At 54.8% G+C, this 19,558-nt stretch overlaps 2 protein-coding genes across 5 annotated transcripts in view; one reads left to right on the forward strand and one right to left on the reverse strand.

The window, feature by feature from the left end:
• Positions 1 to 1,838: 1,838 nt before the first annotated feature.
• On the reverse strand, positions 1,839 to 13,336 carry ZNF598 (zinc finger protein 598, E3 ubiquitin ligase). 4 transcript variants are annotated; one of them, XM_019648831.1, is made up of 12 exons: positions 13,043 to 13,336; positions 7,745 to 7,857; positions 6,928 to 7,057; positions 6,304 to 6,515; positions 5,977 to 6,194; positions 5,369 to 5,477; positions 4,884 to 5,074; positions 4,673 to 4,757; positions 3,792 to 4,564; positions 3,150 to 3,303; positions 2,884 to 3,034; positions 1,839 to 2,793 (listed from the first exon to the last, which is right to left on the reverse strand). In XM_019648831.1, the coding sequence occupies exons 1-12, from the start codon at positions 13,265 to 13,267 to the stop codon at positions 2,440 to 2,442; spliced, it is 2,715 nt and encodes a 904-aa protein (XP_019504376.1). In that variant the 5' UTR covers positions 13,268 to 13,336; the 3' UTR covers positions 1,839 to 2,439. The 4 variants fall into 4 exon arrangements, with proteins under 4 accessions (XP_019504376.1, XP_019504378.1, XP_019504377.1 ...); XM_019648833.1 differs by having other exon boundaries at positions 3,792 to 4,429; positions 5,360 to 5,477; positions 13,043 to 13,335; XM_019648832.1 differs by having other exon boundaries at positions 3,150 to 3,252; positions 5,360 to 5,477; positions 13,043 to 13,335.
• Positions 13,337 to 13,408: 72 nt separating this feature from the next.
• Positions 13,409 to 19,558, forward strand: part of NPW (neuropeptide W) — an 11,389-nt gene continuing 5,239 nt past the window's right edge. Inside the window, exon 1 of the mRNA XM_019648834.1 lies at positions 13,409 to 13,956. Coding sequence (XP_019504379.1) covers positions 13,790 to 13,956 — 167 coding nt within the window. The 5' untranslated portion in view covers positions 13,409 to 13,789. The remainder of the gene's footprint in view (positions 13,957 to 19,558) is intronic.

Genomic DNA, 19,558 nt, shown 5'->3' on the forward strand with positions numbered 1-19,558 from the left:
ATCCTGCCACCTGTTGGCAGCTCAGCGGCTGCTCAGCTCGGGCCGGGACTCAAATCGCTGTTGCTCAGAGCTCAAACTCTTGAGCGAGCTCTTAACCAACTGAGCCACTCAGCCGGCCCTAGATGGGGCTTTTTTTTTTTAAGCTGAGCCATCCTGCTACCTGTTGGCAGCTCAGCGACTGCTCAGCTCGGGCTGGACTTGAACCGCTGTTGCTCAGAGCTCAAACTCTTGAGCGAGCTCTTAACCAACTGAGCCACTCGGCCGGCCCCTAGATGGGGCTTTTTAAAAAATTACCTTGTTTCGTTTTTGTGTTTTATCTTTGTCCAGTGCCTGGAAAAAGCAGTCATGATTTCTCCCGATGTTCCCTTCTCACCACCTTATGCTCCTGGGACCCCCATCAGGTGTACCATATGGCTTCCAGAGCTGCTTTCTATGACCAACTCCTCTTTGGAGATTTTCCCAACTTGGTCTTGTTTACTTTTGAACCTAACTATTGGGAGTTTTATCTCAGTTTTTCATTTCTAAGGTTTCTAATTGGTTAGTAACCTCCTGATTAAGTGAAGCAGTTAAGAACCGTCTCTGGAGCTGGAATGCTGGCTTTGCCATGTTCAAGCTTGGTCATCTTAGGCAAGTCTCTCAACTTGTCTGTGCTTCAGGCTCCCCTTCTATAAAAGGATAATAATAGTTTCTGTCACATAGGGTGGGGTGATAACATGTGTGAACACATGTTAACATGTGTAAAGAGCTCATACAGCCAGAACTACTTAAGTGTGGCCTAGTATTATTATTCGTTTTGCTTCTTAAGAATAGATATTTTTGATATTGTTAACAAGCTATTGCAGTTCCTAGATTACTCTTCTGTAAGGTGGTTGTGCTCAGGTCTGCAGAGGGCATCAGCTATGATACCCTTTCCCACTTCTGTGTGGTGGGAAATGCAGGTGGCCTCTCTGCAGCCTGGCAGCCCAATGAAGGGTGAAGAGGGTGGAGGCTCTCCTGTTTTAGGGGGCCCTGAGCACAGCCATTACCCAGGGGCATCATTCCAGTCCCAGCCACAAGTGGGCAAGCAGCACTGTTCAGGACCGTCCTCAGCTTCAAGTAGGCAGTGGCAGTGAAGCCATGTGGCTCTCACCTGACCCCTCTACAGGCCACTGACTTTGGCCCCTTCATCACCTTGGATACCCCCTCGTGCTTCTTTTAGAAAAATTCCTTCTCATCTGAGGATACTTCCTTTGCTTTATTTGGATATGGCTATGTGTTTCAAAGTTTTTTCAATTTATATGTGTTTGGGGCAGAAAGGGGAGATTTCAGTGTGTGTCTGGTTTCCTTCCAAAATACTGTTGGGTTGTCGGAAAAGTCATGACGTATTTTTTCTGTTTTTTGCTGCAAAAATGTGTCATGACTTTTCCGACAACCCAATAGATCCAAATAAATAAGCATAAATTATTTTCTTGCAGTATTTCAGATATGCTCCCACTGTTTCCAAATTGTTCTTGTTGAAGTTCATCTTTAGTGGCCCTTTCACCCATCGATGGATATAAACCATGTATCTGAATGCCTCCCACATTCTGGATAGTTTTACTGGGTATAAAGTGTGGGTCCAAGCATGGCCGTGTCCATTCATGGAAGACTTGGCAGTGCCAATACTCCAGGAGCAGGGCCCCAGGTTGGCTGCTGCTTCCTGTGAGCAAAGTCCAGCTGCCCAGCTTTCCCCACGGGCCTTCTTCCCTACAGGCCCAGTGCTCACTAGCTGACCACCTGAACTGTGGCGTCTGAAGACTCAAGAGTTCCCCTTGCTGTTGGGCGACCTCAGAAGGCAGACAAGTTCCGGACACCAGCTATGTGCATTATTGCAAAATAAATTTATTTGAAGATAAACTTTTATAAAAGGTCAGAGGCAATGTGAGATTCCAGATTCAGCTTGTCTCATAGAAAGATTTAACTTCAAGTAACACAATTTTGTCTGCTTTTAATCCTGCATGTTCTTGAATCACAAAACAGCCAACTGTTTACACGACACACTCAACATCTGACTCCAGCACCAGTGGACCCACAGCTTCAGGCTTGGGAGCCATGGTGCTGCAGCCCTCAGGCTCCGAAGGTCCCAGATCTGGCCACTGGCTCTGACAGCACAGACAGGTCTCGGCATCCCAGCCTTTTGCTACCCTGGCACCTTCCAAAAGCATGAGACACAGACCAAGACTGGCCCGCCACTGACGCAGGGTTCTTTGCCCAGTTCCCAGGAGGACACCAAATGGACTCCTGCTTGACAGGGTGCTGACACAGCGGGGTGGGCTGTCCTTGTGACCCCTGGCAGGCCAGCCAACCGAGGGGCCTGAGCAGGTGGCCTAACCAGGGCCTTACCTGGCTGCCTGGCAGCCCAGGAGGACGAGGGAGAAAGGAGGCTCGTGGGTGTGGCCACTCCTGCTCACTCAGTGGGAGCTACGTGAGGGTCCTGGCAACGGCTTGCAGGGAGGGGAAGTCATCGTCCTGGGCAGCGTGCAGAGCCTGGTGGCTGCTGACATCACCATGTGCGAGCACCTGCTGGCAGGTGGGACACACACAGCAGTCCAGGCCCACCTGCCAGGTGTTGGCCTGCCATGCATTCTTCTTGTTCTTCTTGGCTTTGGTGCCAGGAGGCCTCTCTCGGCCTCGGAAGTCCCTGTGCGCAGACAGCAGCTCCTGCTGCTTGGCCGTGTCGGGCAGGAGCACCAGCAGCTCGTTGAAGATCTTCTGGAAGCTCTCCCCGAGCAGGTCCCGGCAGCTCTTGTAATACTGGGCTGCGGAGATCACGCCCTGCCACCCAGAGCCAGACCCAGTCATGCCTGGCCCAGGTCTGGGCCCCAGGCGGCAGGCTGCCACCCCCCTTCACCCTACCAGCCTGACCTGTCTGAACTCCCCCGAGTGGTTCTTGAACTCGCTGAAGCGAGCCTCGTCACTCTGCAGGAAGTCCTTGATGGACTGGATGAGCTGCAGGTTCCTCTCCCGGAAATTCTCAGGGACCAGGTAGGCCTGTGGCGCTGGTGTCAGCCTGGGTCTAGGGGTTGGGAGAGGGAGAAAGTGGAGGCTTCAGTCTCGGGATGGCCCAAGGTGAGGGCACTCTCCCCTGGGGCACAATCACACTTACATCTGGGGCAGCCCGTCACACTTACGCTTTTGTGGTCGTGGTAGTGCTGGAGACACAGGCTGGGTGGGAGCTGGGCAGGAGGCCGGAAAAGCCAGGGGGTGGCTTACTGACAGGAGGAGGTACCAGACCTGGCGGAGGTGGGGGTGGAGTGCCCTTCAAGAGTACCACAGTGCTGAAGCCTGCGGGGGCAGCACACCGTGACCCAGAACATGACCCTCAATGGCCAGGGACAGCCAGGCCTTGTTCCCTGCTTCCCGCAGGCCACGCAGCTCCCCCAAGGGATCAGGCTTCCATCCACAGACCATGCTTCCCCTGAAAGGCAGGCCCAGGGCCTGGCGATGCCCAGAGCCAGCACACATGCACTCTCCCTAAGTTAACTCGTTTCCCCCCATCTTGAAGGGGTGCTAGGATTGCCGTTTTACATACCAAGGAAAAGGAACAGAGAGAGGTTAAGTGGTAGACGCAGGTCACAGATGGTGGCACCTGCATCCATTTGCTAGGTGTCTGAGGCAGCTGGACACCGCTGCACAGGCTCCTTTCTCCCCACCCCCACAGTCCTATGGCTGCCTAAACCACATAGCCACAGGCGCGGGGGGCTGCAGCCTGACTATACTCCCCTAGCCCCTTCCCAGACACCCAGAAGCAGGCCTTAGCCAGGTGCACCTACCTGGCGGAGGGGGCATCCTGGGCGGGCAGGGGCCACCAAGCGCTGGGAAGTCTTCCTGGGGCGTGGGGCAAGGGAGGGGCCCTAGGGGCCTAGGGAGCCCAGGGGGTTCCTTGGGGATGCTCCGAGCTGAAGCCGACCCCTCTGCATGTCCATTGACAATGACAGCGACTGGCCCCTCGGCTCTGCCCATGGGGGCCTGCTCAGCCCCAGGGGAGCCATTTTTGTCAGGGGGCAGTGGTGGGGGTGATGCGGCACCTAGCTTCTCGGAGCCCATTTTCTTCTTCTTGCCGACTTTGGTGAAGGTCTGGCTGGAGGCCAATGCCAGCAGGGAGGAGACAGCGACCGTGGTGGGCACGCTCCGCAACTCCTGGGCGGTGAGGCCAATGCGGCTGTCCTCCTCTTCTTCCTCCTCTGTTGGGGGCAGCCCACCCTTCCTGCTGCCCTTGCCCCCCTTCCCAACCTTCCTGGTGGGCTGGCTGCCCCCACCGGCAGCCTGGGCCCCTGGGGTGGGCTGCACCACCTTCTTGCTGCTGCTGCTGCTGTTCCAAGCAGAGATGAGGCTGGTGGGGGCAGTGCTGGGCTTGGAGATGGAGGACACCAGGGCAGGGAAGTCATCCTCCTGGAAGGTGCTCCTGCCCCTGGTAGAAACAGTATAGGCCAATGCCAGCCCCACAGGGCCCAGAGCTGCTGCCGCAGAGCAGGAGGAAGAAGCAGAGGTGCAGAGACTGGGAAAATCTTCATCCTTGAGCTTCGAGGTGGGGGGCGGGAGGGTGCTGAGCCCAGGGAGGGGAGAGGGTCAGCGGCCTGCCAGGCCTGGGCTGCCCCATACCCACCCTCCACAGGAGCTCCGCACCCTCCCCCCAGTTCGTGTCCATAAGTACCTCTGAAGTGTGGCCCCTGCAGCAGGGCTGGTGGCTGGGAAGGCCTCTTGACTTACAGAACCATTTGTTGAGGCTTCTTTGGGGCCTACAAGACACAAAAGGACCCTATGTCAGGGCCGAGCAACTTTGAAGGGCTCGCCAGGGTGATCAAGGAACCTCCTAGGTGGTTCCTGGGCCTAAGCAGAGCTGCCTGCAGGCAGGGCCGGCTCACCTTGGCCTTCACCCTGAGTCCGGGGCAGGCGCCGGGGACCCCGGGGTTCCTCGGGGCCCCACATCCCTGCCTCCTCCTTCTTGAGTCTGCTGCCGTCCTCCCGGTCCTCGCTTCTGTGCGTCTCCTGCTGCTGCTGCTGCGCAGCCACTGAGGCTCGGATGGCAGCTGCCACTTCTCGGTCCTCTTCTTCCCTGGAATGGGAAGGCCTTCAGGCTGGGCAAGGCCCAGGACTACAGTGGTATGCAGGGAGAGGCTGGGGAGGGACCTTGTCCCTGGGAAGCCTGCACACTAGGAGGCTGCTGGGAGCCGGCCTGGGGCCAGCAGTCGGTGCTGGTCCCCTTGCTGGCCAGGAGAAGGCACTATGGAGCAGCAGGCTACGGCTACCGGCAGCACCTGGGCCCAGTGCTCTGGGGTAGCATCTGGACCGCTTCAGGGGTGGCTCCAGGAGAATGTCGGCAGCATGCAAATCCTCCCACCTCTTGTACCTCCAGCTTCCTCGGCGGCTCTGCTGGGCTCCGCGGCCACTGGCCCGGCCTGCACGGCCCTGGCGGTTGTACCTGTCCACCTCCTCATAGTCCTCGCCACCGACGATCCCTGTAGCCAGCACACAATCTGTCATGGGCCTGGGCCAGACCAAGGCCAGGTCTGGCTTGGACAGCACGGACTTCCCTGCACACCACAGCATGTGAACCAGGGGGGCGGTTTCAGACACATTGAGGGGTCCACACCGGTCCCATGCCTCTATGGCCTGGGCACCACGTCAGAGCAAGAAGTGGGCTTGGAGAGGAGCCTGGGCCTGCTGGCTGCAGATCCTTAGGTCAGGACCCACACAGCAGGCACTCAATAATCCTCTGACCTGGGGAGAGTCCCAGGGACCCCAGAACAGCAGACCCGAGACGCTGTGGGAACCAGCCAGGGAGAAGAGCTCCCTGTGGTCACAGCATACTCAGAGGAGACACAGGCTCAACAGGTGTGTCCCTTGTCTCTGCTGACACAAGAGGTCGGATCGGGATCTGGGTCTGAGGCCTCAAGAACAGGGTGCCAGGCTGGAACCCTTGGGAGCCCCACTTGGCAGAGGGGAGGCCCTGCTCACCTTCGTTCCGGCGCGAGTGCCGTGGTGCGTAGTTGAACTGCAGGTCGATCTGGCGGTTCTGGCGGGCCTCGGCTCGGCTCCGGCTGTGGCAAGCCGTCTTGTGGGCCTTGAGGTCAATCTCGGTGCGGAAGGCATGGGTGAACTGCTCCGTGCTGCAGCGGCCCTCCTCACACAGGAAGTGCTTCTCCCGGAAGTGCTCACGAAGATATGCATAGTCGCTGGTGATTTGTCAGCAAGAGCCCTGTCAGCCCTACCACTCCAACCAGTGGCCTCTGCCCAGCCTGCTCCGGATGTCCTAGGGGCCACCCCATGCTGCCCCACACCCACCTGTAGTAGTCCTGGGCCCCATCTGAGTCACAGAAGTGGCAGAAATAGTGGTCTCGACGTAGGTGCTTGAGCAGCTCATCATTGTCCAGATAGCGCTCATCGCAGAACTTGCAGAGTGGGTGCCCGCGGTGTGACGTGTCGTCGGGGTCCCCCTGCATGCGGTGCCGTGCCAGGTCTTTGCGTGAGTACCACTTGCGCTCGTATGTGAAGATCTGCAGGGAACAGCGGGTGAGAGGGTGGGGGCTGGGCATAGGGTTCAGCTTCTCAGGCCTCCCGCCCCTTCCTAATGGCACCAACTCAGTCCTAGAGCCCCCAGATACCAGGAGCCTAGCGGGCCCATGTAGTCACTGGGAGCCCCTCCCTGCTTGGTCTGTGTGCAACCTGATTGCCTCCCCCCAAGGGTTCTGTGAGGCAAGAGAGCTGGAGGGATGCTAGGGGGCTTCAGGGGTCTGGCCTGTCCAGGGTGAGAGGCAGCAACCAGCCTCTCACAGCTGTTTGGCTGAGCCCCCACCCCCACCCTCAGTACCATCCCTTCTACAGGGCCTGGCCACCATCTACCTCTGCCCAGGGCTCTCCCTAGGTCCCTGAGATCCCCAGGCTGGCGCTGTGGGGGTGGGAGCGCACCTTGAGGTGTTTCAGGCATAGCTTGCAGCAGAAGAGCTCATGCTGTTTCCGCATGTGCTGCTCCAGGTCCCCGAAGAGGCCAAAGGGCGGCAGCTCAGGGCACCTTGGGCACTCGTGGTGCAGCAGCTGCCTGGGAGACACCAAGAGACCCCCGCCCCCTTGGGCACTCAGCGTCGCCATCCGGAGTGGGCACTGGCATGGCCCCTCACTCCACGCCCCTGCAGACACCCTGGGAGCAGGAGCCAGTACAGGCACTCCCACCCATGCCCTCCATAGCTCTGACTTTTGAGTCATATGGTGCTGGGCCCGGGGTCAGGAGTTGCTCCCACCAGGGCCCAAATCAAACAAGGCCACAGGATGGGGTTGGGTCCACAGTCTAGGAGACTAACCCCTGCATCAGGTGGACATGATGACGAGCCCACACAGGGACCGCCCTTCACCTGGAAGATGAGGACCATCTTCATGACAACTGTACCCCTTCATGGGGTGCTCCCGCCATGGGCCAAGAGCGTGACTTTCAGGAGCTCACATGTACCTCAAAAGGCCCCAGAAAGCAAACACTGTGCGCTATGCCAGGAGTGTTTTCCCTGAATTTACCCCCTGCCATCACCTCAGGAGAGGTGCTGTGAACATCCCTGGTTACAGGTACCCAGCCACCTGGCACTGACGTCTGTGCCGCACCAAGCGCCCCCACCTTCCTGAGGGTTACGAGGAGCACAGGAAATAATAGGGATGTGCCCACCCCAGCCACAAAGTATCCCACAGATGCAGGCTGGCTGCAGACCCTAGGCGCGCGGGCTGAGGCATCCTCTCTCACCTGTACAAGGCATATACTTTCCCATCAGCAAAATAGATGTCATACTTCTTCTCGTGCTGCAGCAGGTGGAGGGGGATTGTGGCAAAGGCAGGAAGCTTCTTCCCAAAGACTACCTGGAACCAAAAGCGAGAGGGCCTGGTGAGCAGGGCAGGTGACTACTGGAGGACAATGCCAGCCTAAGTAGAAAAGGAGGCATTCAGGGTCCCTCCTGGGAGGCCAGGGGCAGGCCCCAGCACCTTCCCTCTGCCATCCTGGGCCTGCCCAACAACTTGGGGTTGCCACGACAGAGCTGCAATGCCCATCCTCGCCACCAGGGGGCGGCTAGCTCCCCACTCATTCACAGCCAAAGGTGCACCTCCTAGACAGAGGGTGCCCCAGGGGCAGTGACACCCAAAGGCAGTGACAGGGACCAAGCATCTGGGCAAACAAGGGCTTAATCACATGGGGGTTGGGCCCGGGACAGTTTTCATGGGGAGAGACAGAGTCCAAGAAGTAGCTAAGGAACTAACAAATGCTGCCAGGCCATGGCGCATCAGGTGACTGCGTCAAAGGCCTGGCCACCCTGCATCTACCCACCCCTGATGTTTCCATGGTGCCACAGGAGAGGGGCTCCGCCACAGGACTTAGTCACAGCCCCAGCTGTTCTTGGCTTCCTGCCTGTTTACTGGGCTATCAGGAGGCGCCAAAGGGATGAGCTGGACAGGGCTGGATGCAGAAACCTCCACAGCCCAGCAGCTCCTCTGGGGTTTCCACCACTCTTGGGTAATATCTGCTGGGTCTCCTTGGCCCCTCTAGACCCCTGCACTGGACGATAAGCAGACCCCTGTCCTAGTGCCCAGGCCTCCCCGACTCTGAACCAACAAGGACACTGCTGCTCCCTCCAGGGCACCTTCGTCCTCCAGCCCCGTTTCTCTGGCGCCCACGCCCCTCCCTTGGATCGAGGCCATACCAGCCTGTCTCCTCTCCGTGCTCCTTCCTGTTCCACCACTGTCCCCCACGTCTGGAGCTGACTGCTTGCCTCAGCTCAGTCCTCACCAGCACACCCGGGATGCAGAGGGAATCTTTACTTGGGGAAAAGTCATGCCACGGTCATCCCCATTATATTTAGGATCAGCCAGGAAGGCTGTCTGGGACCAGAATGACCATGAACTTGGGGAAACACAGGGCTGACTGGGGAGAGCGGATGGTCACACTGTCCCCCCCACAGCAATGTAGTTAAAACTGGTTCTTTGAGGGAGGAGCCAGGGAGTTCAACCTCTACTTTTGAGGACACACTGGGGGTGGGGGCAGGCTGACACCCAAGCCTGCCCCCCACAGGAGCCCAAGGGAGGTGTCATGATCCAGCCACACCCATTCTTGGGGGTGGGGGATGAGCAAGGCCTCAACAGGCCCTTCTTCCCCTTGTTCTAATGTCTGGCCAGGCAGGGGCTCTGCCCTCTGCCACAAGCTGAACTTAGATGGGCGTCTCATCCCAGCTGTGCTCGCATGTCTTCAGGTGGGAGCTGTGGCTCTGTCGCCAAAGGGTCACCCTCCACACCCCTCCTCGGTATATGCTCAGGCCTGGGCCTCAAGCTGACCTCTTTTCAAGGAATCTGCCCTCCTAGGGCAAGCTCACACCCAGCCCTGTCTTACGACCCCTCCCAAGGGCGTTGTTATAGCCCAGACCCCAGTTCCTCCTGAGTCCTGCCCAAAGACAGGCACCCACAGGCAGAGGGCCGCGAGCCAGGCAGGATGCTGCTGGAGGAGCTACCCGCCCGGCGTGGTGCCCTAACTAAGCTGAGGCAACATAGGCACCAGATTTAGGAGTCCCGGCGTCTGCCTGCAAGGTGGCCAGGCAAGAAGCCTGCCAGGGAATCCCCGAGGCTGCCAAGAAGAATCCAAGTCCAACAGACTCAGCAGAAGAATGCCTTCCTTCCCCAGAGGAAACCCAGCCCAGGACACCCTGTCATCATGCCTCCCTGCTCCGGCGCCCTCCTATCAGAGGTCAGCTCTGATCCACTGTGGGCAGTGTCTCCTTGGGCTGTGGGTACCCTTGCCGTGGACAGAGTCAGGGTGAAGATCTCAAGACCAAGCTCCAGGCTGCCTGGGTGGGCGCTGGTCCCTCTTGAGCAGTCTGGTGGGGCAGGCAGCCCAGGCTGGGCACTCCTGAGCCAGGCCAGGAGAAGAGGGACACCAGGTTGGCTCAGGAAGGGACCGGACCACAGGACGAGGCTTGGGAAAGAGAAGTGACCATGGGTTTTTTTGAGAATGAGGGTGAGCAGGTTTGGAACCGGGGGTGTAGAGTGGGGAAATGCGAACTGCCACTCCCAGACAGGCAGTGAGACCGGCAATGGGCTCCTCCAGGCTTGCACCAGAGGCCAGGCCCAGAAATGAGCAGACAAGGGGACGGCAGTGCAGTCTGGTGTGGCTCGTGTCTCTGCCCCCAGCAGAGGGTGAGACTGAGCAGCTGGACAAGGACAAGGGCGTGGTGGTCCAGCCAGGGATGGGCAGGAACCCACTAGGGATCCAACCAGTGTGGTGGCCAGAGACCCTCCAGCCTGGTGAGCATCTAATGGGAGGGGGTCGTGGGTCCGAGGACAGAGGCCAGGACAGGCCTGGACACTGAAGACAGGCCATCCTGGGCAGCTCCTGGGAAGGCCAGACAGTAAATGACCAAGAGGAAAAGCGCACTCTTCAGTGGGCTCAGGATGACCAGGCCAGTCCTTGAGAAGAGAAAGGGGGAGATGGGGGTGAGAGAACCTCTCTTGGAGCACTCTACAGGGATAGTTGTGGGGTTTTGTCTGGGGCCTTGCTGCTTCCCACCCCCGGTATGCAGTGGACACTCACTAAGGGTGAGTGGATGAGAAGACAGGTGATGCCAGCAGTGACTAGCAAGAGCGAGCCAGATAGTGAGGAGTGGGCAGTGAGGATGGCCCTGGGGCGGGGGAGGAAATAGAGGGTGGGTCCCTGGAGATCATCCCACCTAGGGAGTATAGGCACCCAATGAGCCTAGATGATAATCTTACAGGAGGAAGTCCAGGACCAGGGTGATAGAGAGGAGGCACTGACAACAGAAAAGCATGACCTGAATCAGCAGGTCTCGCCTCCTGACCTGCCTTCAGCCTCCTCTCCCACACTCCCTGCCTGTAAAATGCGGGGTAGGACTACACTAGGTGGCCTGCAGGGCGCCCTCCTATCTCGGACACATCCCACTTTGTACAGCAGCCCCATCAAATCCTTCAACATCGCTGGGGACCAGGGAAAAGGCGAAAGCAAGATGAGAACTGTCTTTCGGAAGAAAGTGGCTTGTGGGAAAGATGCAACCAGGGAAGGGACGGGAGCCAAGCATCTGACGCCAGTCTCGGCCAGCGTGTGCTGGGAGTTGGCCTCCACCCTGAACCCTGCCAGCAATCTTGACTGATCTGGCTCTTCACCTGACCAGAAGCTGCATGTGCTCTTCCCAGGGCCTGCCACCATGGGCTGGCACAGGGAGGCACTCGGTCAAGGTACAGCAATTAACCAGCAAATGGAGCTGGCCTGTTCCATACAGCATCTTGGCATGCTTTCCTCCCAGTTTTTTGTGGGTTTTTTTCCCCCCAAAGACTAAGTCCCAGAAGGACAGCAGAGCAGAGCCAGGTTCAGGGGCTGAGGGTTCGGTGGGGGTTCAGTCTGGGACACAGGAATTCAGAGGACAGTGTAGGACTCAACAAGGGAACAGGAAGGGCTCGGGTGGAGCTGCAGGTTCAAGAATGGGAGGGAAGCAGGATGACTAGAGAGGAAGATCATCTCCCCAGACTTCCCAGGACACCTTCTTGCTGCCCAGCAATTTGGGGGCAGGCCCAAGAGGAAGGCCAGACTCAGCCAGGGGCATCTGATGACAAACCACACCCCAGCTGGAGTCTGCTGACAGCTTATGTCAACAACCCCTTGCCACAGAGCACTTGGAGGGCGGAGGATGCACAAGCAGTGAGAGAGGCCAGATGCTGGCTATAGTAGCCATACATAGGTGTCTGCTCACTTCTGAGTGAGACCTGCAGTGTCCTGGAAGCTACAGGTGTGCTGGGAAACCTGGCCGTTCACGAGTTACGTCATGCTACTACTCAAGGCTGACTGGCAAGGCAGGCTCTGGCAAAGCTGGGAGGTGCCCTCTGAGTAAACCATAGGCCCAAGGTTTCCCCAACTGTTCCCGCACCCCAGATCTCTTCTGGGTCCGCGTACATGTCTGTCTGCTCCATTACAGACTGACAGCATCCCCAAATGTCTTTTTCCGATATGGCACAAAGTAGGTGCCCACAGAGTGCTAAGGGATTACTGCATCACTTAGCTCCTTTAACATAAATGTCTACTTTAAAAAGGAGAAAAAAACCTATTCCTCAAATATGCCACTTCTGCATCACTTCTAGGAAGGGGAAAGTCAGATTCCCTGGCAGATGTCACCAGTCCAAGCCTTCCATGAACAAACCAAGGGGAATTTCACAACGTTGGAAGCAAACAGAGCTGAAAGCACAGCAAACCAAACGAGCTCCAGCTAGGTGCTCCCAGCCAGCAGCTGGCATTGCAGGGAAGGTGATGGAAAGCTCCCTGGTGCCCTCTGATCCCTCCAGGGCTTTCACGTCTGGACAGTCAGAAACTCCCCACCTTCACTCGGGAGCTGAGCCCGCTCAGTCGGAAGCGGCAAGGACTGCATGACACATATCGCCACCCATCAAGCACCCTGAGGAAACCCCAATAGTTCTGCCTTTTCCTCTGATGGGCAGGTCTGAGTGAGAGTGCCACTCAACAGATGAAAAACGCCAGTCTTAGTAACCCAGGGGGGCCCACAAACACAGCTGCGTTGGAAACACCTAGTTTGACCCTCTGCTTTCAAAACAGATGGCCTCTGGAGGTGCCCACTTGCCCTATCTCCTCCACCAGAAAGGAGACCCGAGAGGGATAAACTCTTAAAGACTAGCAAGTCGAGGACTTCTTGCTCTTTTCATGTCCATTCCTGTGGCCCGGCAGGAATTCCCGGGGCGCAGGAGGAAAGTCCCGAGGCTCTGTCCCCCACAGGGATCGCTCCCTCTTGGACTCTGCTCAGTCACCTCCTGCCTCCCGGCCCCAGACGCCCCACGGTAGGCCTCACAGTCGGGACCCTGCCCCGAGTGGCCCGCCAGGCCTCTCTTTGGGAAGCCGGCGCCGCCAGGCCCGCAGCCGGACATCAGGAAGGTAAAGTCTCCTTCCGGCCTTCGGGTGCCCGGGCCGCTCAGGGCCGCCGAGTCCGGCTGCGCCCAGTGCCCGCCCCCGGCCCCCCTATCGCGCGACCCAGCTGGCGCGACGCACCTGGCGCAGCTCCTCCCGGCACACGGCGCAGTATCGCTGTTCGCATAGCACTCGCATCTTGGTGGAGCAGCGGTAGCACACTGGGTGGTCGCAGCGGCCCAGCGCCGTGGCCTCCAGGTCACCACAGCACAGCACGCAGCTCCCGCCGCCCCGCTCGGGCGCCGCCGCCGCCGCCGCCTCCAGGACAGCGCGCCGACTATCGGCGCTCGCCGCCGCCGCCGCCATGGTCCGGGCTCCGGCCCCCTCCTGGCCGGCGCGACACGACCTAGCTCCCGGCGGTCCCGCCCCTTCCGGGTTATGTCACCGCCCCGCCCAGCAACGGCCCGGCCCGCAGAAGGCGTCGGCTGGCCACCGGGCGCTCTAGCCTTAGCGGACGTCGCCATGGTCTCGGGCTCCTCTCTCCCCAGACCTTCGTCTTGGGCCGCCCTCACCTCTTGGGACTCCATCTACTAGGGTTGTCTGTGTCAAATTTGGTGATGGAGACCTCAACCTAGACAGGAATTGGGAGGGCCTGTAGGAGGAGCTCTCACACCTTGTATCAGTCAGGAAAGTCCTACAGGAAGAACTCTAGAATTACAACAGAACTCTATGGTCGTGCCAGCCCCTCCCCTTGACTTCCTATGCCTCTCTATAAAACATTTCCTCCATCTTTGTCCTGGCGGAACTTGCACGTGGCTCAGCATGTTTGCAGGGTACTGGAATGCAACTCTTCCCTCCACTCCCCAGTAAATACTTTTTGGTAACAAAATGCCTAGTCGACTTTTGTTTATGGACAAAATTTGGGGACGTCCAGAATCCAGAAGAGAAACCCCGATAGCTCCGGGCTTGGGGGTGTTGGGCGGGCAAACAGGTGCTGGCGCCCAAGGAGCTGTTTTGAGCTCACTGTCTCTTCCTCAATTCAGGAGCTGGAAAGGGTAAGTCTTCTCTTGGAAATGAGCTGCCTCTTGTTATTCATAAGCTCTCCAGGCTTTATTCAGGAACTGTTTGGAGTTTTGTTAAAAGACCTCGTTTGTGAGCTAGTTGGGCACTCTGACCAGACTCTAGGGGGATCAGGCGGCTTCTTGGGGCTGCAGTAGTTTTCGGGCTGCGTTGAAGCTGTGTTTCTTTCTCCCTTTGGCTGCCTTTGGCTTGGCTCTTCCTAGAACAGGCTGTCTTCACTACAGAACTGACTTTGAACGTGCAGGTTGCTTGAGCTGTTTTAGACTGTTTGGGGCCCTTGCTATAGAGAAAAGCCTCTGAGACTGGGATCTTAGTTATCTAAATGTTTTCAGAACGCCCCTCCTAAAGTAAAGGCCGTCCTGCCGAAATTATGTTTAAACGTTGCAGTCATTCGTCGTGTGCATATTAAATGGACTTACCTAACCAGAAGTAATTCACAATATCAATGGCCATTATGGGGAACCTTGGAGATTCCCAAAGTTATTTTTCTTCAAACCGAATTGGACAATCCTAGCACTAAAATTGGGAAAGATGAATGGAATGCCTATTTGGAGTGGTATACCAAGAATCTGAAGTTGCCTCATTGCACAATAAAGTTTTAGAATTAACTGAAACTACTGAAGTTTTAAAGAGAGAGTTGGCTTCACGAGGCTTGTGTTCCTCCCCTCCATCGTTGTCTAGCCTTTTCCCCTCAACTCCTTTGTCTCAGGCTCCAACTCCACCCTGCTCCTCCCAGCTCTCCTTTGCCTCCGGCTCTCCTTCCCCTATGCGGCTTCCTTTGATGCTATCTGGCCTTCCACTACTAGCTTCCTTGCCGGCAGCTCCACCTCTGGTGTCTTTCTCAGAATTTAAAGTTCAGCCCTCTGAGGATCCTAGCAGACCTCAAGCTTCATATGTTCACTAGACTAAAGCTGAATTTTGAGCCAAAGTTAGAGAATTTCCTAAGGTAACTGAGGATCCTCAAAAATTTGCTGAAGATTTTGACGTAATTATTGAAACCTACCAACCTGGCTAGTCAGTGAAGACCAGGCTTGGCATTGGATGAGACTGGCTGGATGGGAGTGTCCCAAAAGGGATTTATTTAGAAAAACAAACCTGATTTTTGGCAAAATGCTAGAAAACTCACTGGAGACCTCCACGGAGCAATTCCAGGAGATTTTTCAAAGCTTGTTAATTGGAACAAAATTCAGGCCTGCTCACAAAAGCGTAATGAATCTGATCATGACTATTATTATCGATTTCAGATTGTTTTTAAACAAAATTCTGGCCTGCCTTCAGATGTTGATTCCTCTTGGGTAGCTTTTAACTCTGTTAACAGCTGTGTCACGTCCAGCGTGGCAAGGGCAAATGGGACACGAGAGGGGCGGCGCAGATTGAATAAGAACAAGAGACAAAAGTAAGATTTAAGAGCCAGACCAAGGGACTCAGCCTTCAGAGATAGACTGAGCCACCGAATCGGGTCAACGCATGGTTTTTATTGATTCTTTTCAAGGAAGTAAACTGCTGTGCTGTCAGTCATTAACCGTGTATACTGGTGCGCCTTAAGGCCTTTTCCAGTGACCTTTTCCCAAAGTACTCCAACAAATGCTATGCCTTCATACTCCACCACATTGCCCCAAGACATAATTACATGTCCTCCCAGGGGAGACAGCTGATATCATTCCATCAGGTCCCAGTCAGGCTGAGACGCCCCCCGAGAGAGCTTTACAGATATCATTCCATCCGGCCTCAGTTTTCCGAGGCACTCTCTCGACTAATGGGTCAGAGGCTAATGCAGGGGGGGTGGTCTAAGAATCGGCTGTAAGGCAACACAGCTGGGCTGGACAGAGTTTTCCCTTTTAGTTAAAAGGACCAGGGTGAAACAGGAGACCCAAGTCCACTCTAGATTTGGTCAATTTGGCAAATAAGCTTGTTTGCATCCTAGATGAGTCACCTAGAAGTAAGACTGCTAAGAATTTTGATCTTCACTTGGGCCAGTGAAGCAACATCCTCCGCAACTAGAATGAACAACAAAAGGACAGCAACTTGTCTGTTCCCCTTCCCCCAATTCCCCAGCGCTGTTCCTATCCCCCAATTCCCCAACAAAAATCTTTTTTAAAAAAGGAATTTTGATTTTCACCTCCAGCAAATGAAGGCTCCTACGCAACAGCAAAAGCTGTCTAGCTTATGCTCTTACTGCAGAAAGCCAGGATATTGCAAAAGAGATTGTCACAAATTTCAGCACTCCAGGCACCTTCAGCTTTCCCAGAATCCTAATCCCCAATGGCGATGCCTGAATCCAGACAGGCTTTATGGCATCCTAGGTTTCCCAAAGCCCCAAACTAAGCATCAGTTGCAAGGTTTCCTTGGGCAAGTAGGCTATTATCGAAGTTGGATCCCAAATTTCTCTCATGACAAAACCGTATGTTTTACTAAAGAATGACAATCCTGGAGCAGCTGGGTGGCTCAGTTAATTAGAGCATGTGCTCTGAGCAACAGGGTTGCCAGTTCAATTCACACATGGGCCAGTGAGCTGCGCCCTCTGCAACTAGATAGATGGAAGACGACTTGAGCTGAGCTGCCGGTGTGTGACTAGATGGCTCAGTTGGTTAGGGCGCGTGCTCTTAACAAGGTTGCCCGTTAGACTCCCGCATAGGATGATGGGCTGCGCCCCCGCAACTAGATGGAAAGTGGTGAGTAGACTTGGAGCTGAGCTGCGCCCTCCACAACTAAGATTGAAAGGACAACAACTTGCCTTGGAGCTGATGGGTCCTGGAAAAAACATATTTTCCCCCAATAAAGTTAAAAAAAAAAAAAAGACAATTCTGACCCAATTTTATGGGAAGAATGGGATGACAACCTTTAAAGCCTTAAAGGAGAGTTTAAACCCACCAGCTCTTGGGCATCCTAATTATCAGATACCCTTTTTCATTTTTGAAAAGGAAGGGAACGCCCTTGGGGTACTCACCCCAAAACATGGGTATTACCATAGACCCCTACGGTATTATGGTCAGCGCCTGGGAACCCCCTTTGCCTTAGAGCCATTACTGCTACTGCCCCTTTGGTTAAAGCCAAAGAGGAAATTGTGAGACCCCCTTTAACCATCTTTGTACCCATGCAGTAGAAGCGCTCCTGAATTCTTATTACACCCAGCATCTCATTTAGTGACGTCACATAATAACTAATCCAGCTACTGTTCCCCCTCCAATACTGATGAAGCCCCTCATGACTCCCTGGTACTGACGTCACCTCCTGGCCCCTCTCAAGGATCTGCTGGAGATTCCTTTGGGTAATTCTGATTTGTCATGGTTTAAAGAATGAAAATTGTCAGTACCGTGCTGGATATGATGCTGTTGTCATCCCTTTTGAAGTCAACAAAGCAGCATTTTTACCTTTGGCTACTGTAGCACAGCAAGCTGAATTATATGCCCCCACTTGGGCTTGTATTTTAGCCAAGGGCAAAACTGTCAACATTTGTACTGATGGTGGATATGCCTTCAGAGTAGCTCATGGTTTGGGAGTATTACAGAAGCAACATGGCTTCCTGACTTCCAGTCTAAATAAAAGTGGCCCTATGTTCAGGAATTATTGGATGCTATATTTTTACCTGCTGCTTTAACTATTAAGATCCCCAGGACATTCTAAACTTGACTCTAAAGCTAAAGGAAATCACTGACATTTCCACAAGGAATGCTGCCTTTAAAGGAACCAGGAGCAGTCCAACCTCTGTCACGGTTCAAAGCGATAGTTCCCCAGCTCACAACTTAGGAAAACTGGCCAGAGAAACCCAACAGTTGTTGGTTTGATAAAAAGAGAAAGCTCTGGTTTGGACCCAGTTTTACCAGAGATTCTCAAGTTTCCACCCCTGACTACATGTACTGTACAGCCACTGACAAAGTGATAACATTTATGAATCAATATTGGTGAGGAAATCAGGCCATGAAAAGTACCTACCTTACTTTTCCCATCTGTCCAATGTATAACCCAGGTAAGCCTGTTCTCATTGACATTTTAAATTGCCTAAAGGGCCATTGCTAAATGAGAACCTGTGTGATTGCACCCACGCAGGTGGGGACAGATTCTCTGCGATAGCCCATGTGGAGTGTGGACTGGGGCTGATGGCAACACCCCATGAACACCTCCCAGTGACGCCTACTGGGACTTCAGACATTTGAGGGCATTCACTACCTTGCTATCAGACATAAATTGAAGTTACTCTTATGACTGAAGGACATTAAATGATCTTGAAACCTGAAATACCCAGTGTCTTGTGTGATGTCAGAGAAATGCTTAATGGGTATTGCAGTGCCCGGAAGAGTTCGATAATGAAATGGAAATGGTTTATATAGGGCCATGCTGCCTGGGGAACACGCAAGGAGATATGAGCAGGGAGCCTCTTTTCCCCTAGGACTGACCTCGGAACGGTGTGAGGCGCCACTGGATTTTATTGTCACTCAGGCAGTGCCCTATAAATAGCTGCTTGGTTTGTGGATGGCAGTTCCACAGAGAATGGACAACATCCTGTTTGAAAGGCCACCCCTCTGATCCAAGAACATAAAAACAACAGCTCAGTGGGCTGAATTGAATGCTATTTTCCCAGCAGTGATGGAAGGATTGAACAGTGGTAAAAGCCCCCTTTGTTTGGGTTTTTACCAACTCATGGGCAGTGGCCAATAGCCTGGCCATCTGATCAGGCATAAGGGTGACGAACCTGGCCTGTTAAACAGATGCCCTTATAGGGTATGGCTCTGCAAATCCCTGCGGGAATTTGAGGGGCATGTTAATGCCCACCCAAAGAACCCCCTCCCAGGTTTGGAAGGTGATTGGAACCACCAAGTGGACCTTTTGGTGCACTCACCTGGACCCATGACGAGAGTGGACATGGTCTGCAGCAAGGCAGAGATGGTTCGAGTCTAGACATAGTCTTTCCCTGCAAGGCACGAAATGCCAACAACTGTTCTGTCAACAGGAGAGGCTGCAAATGGCCCTGGGGAAGATTCCTTGGGGATACTATTAAAGGATTGGAACAGAAAATACTGAACCAGTTTGTACCACCAGGTTACATTTCTTCGGACCAAGGGACACACTTTGCAGCCAATAATGTCCCACAACGGGCAGAGAGGTGTCCTCAGTACAAGTTTGACAGAGAATTGAAATAGGCAATTAAAACATCGGTTGGTTGTCTAAAACAGCAGGAAATAAAGGCAGGAAGGGCTGGCTCACATGCCTTCTCGAGTGTGTGCTCACATTCAAGATGAGGGGGGCTTAGGCATCTGGGGAAGGGGTGGGGGAGGATGCTGGTGTGGCTTTTCAGTTCTTCCACATCACTGCTGCTGCTTTTTTTCCCCCTATCTGACACAATGGTCCCAGGACCAGGGCTGCAACTGTGGGTGCCAGAAGGAGGGAGGATTCTTTTTTTTTTATTATGAAATACACATTTTTTAGAATTAGTTTCAGCTGTACAACACAGTGCGCTAGTTATACTTTTTACCCCTCAAAGTGACAACCCCAATCCGCTGCCCCACTTCCCCCCAATATCATACATATCTATTACAATTCCCTTGCCTGCACTCCCACACTATACTCCACGTCCCATGA

Source organism: Hipposideros armiger, unplaced genomic scaffold (assembly GCF_001890085.2).
Source record: "Hipposideros armiger isolate ML-2016 unplaced genomic scaffold, ASM189008v1 scaffold_126, whole genome shotgun sequence".
Lineage (NCBI taxonomy): Eukaryota > Metazoa > Chordata > Mammalia > Chiroptera > Hipposideridae > Hipposideros > Hipposideros armiger.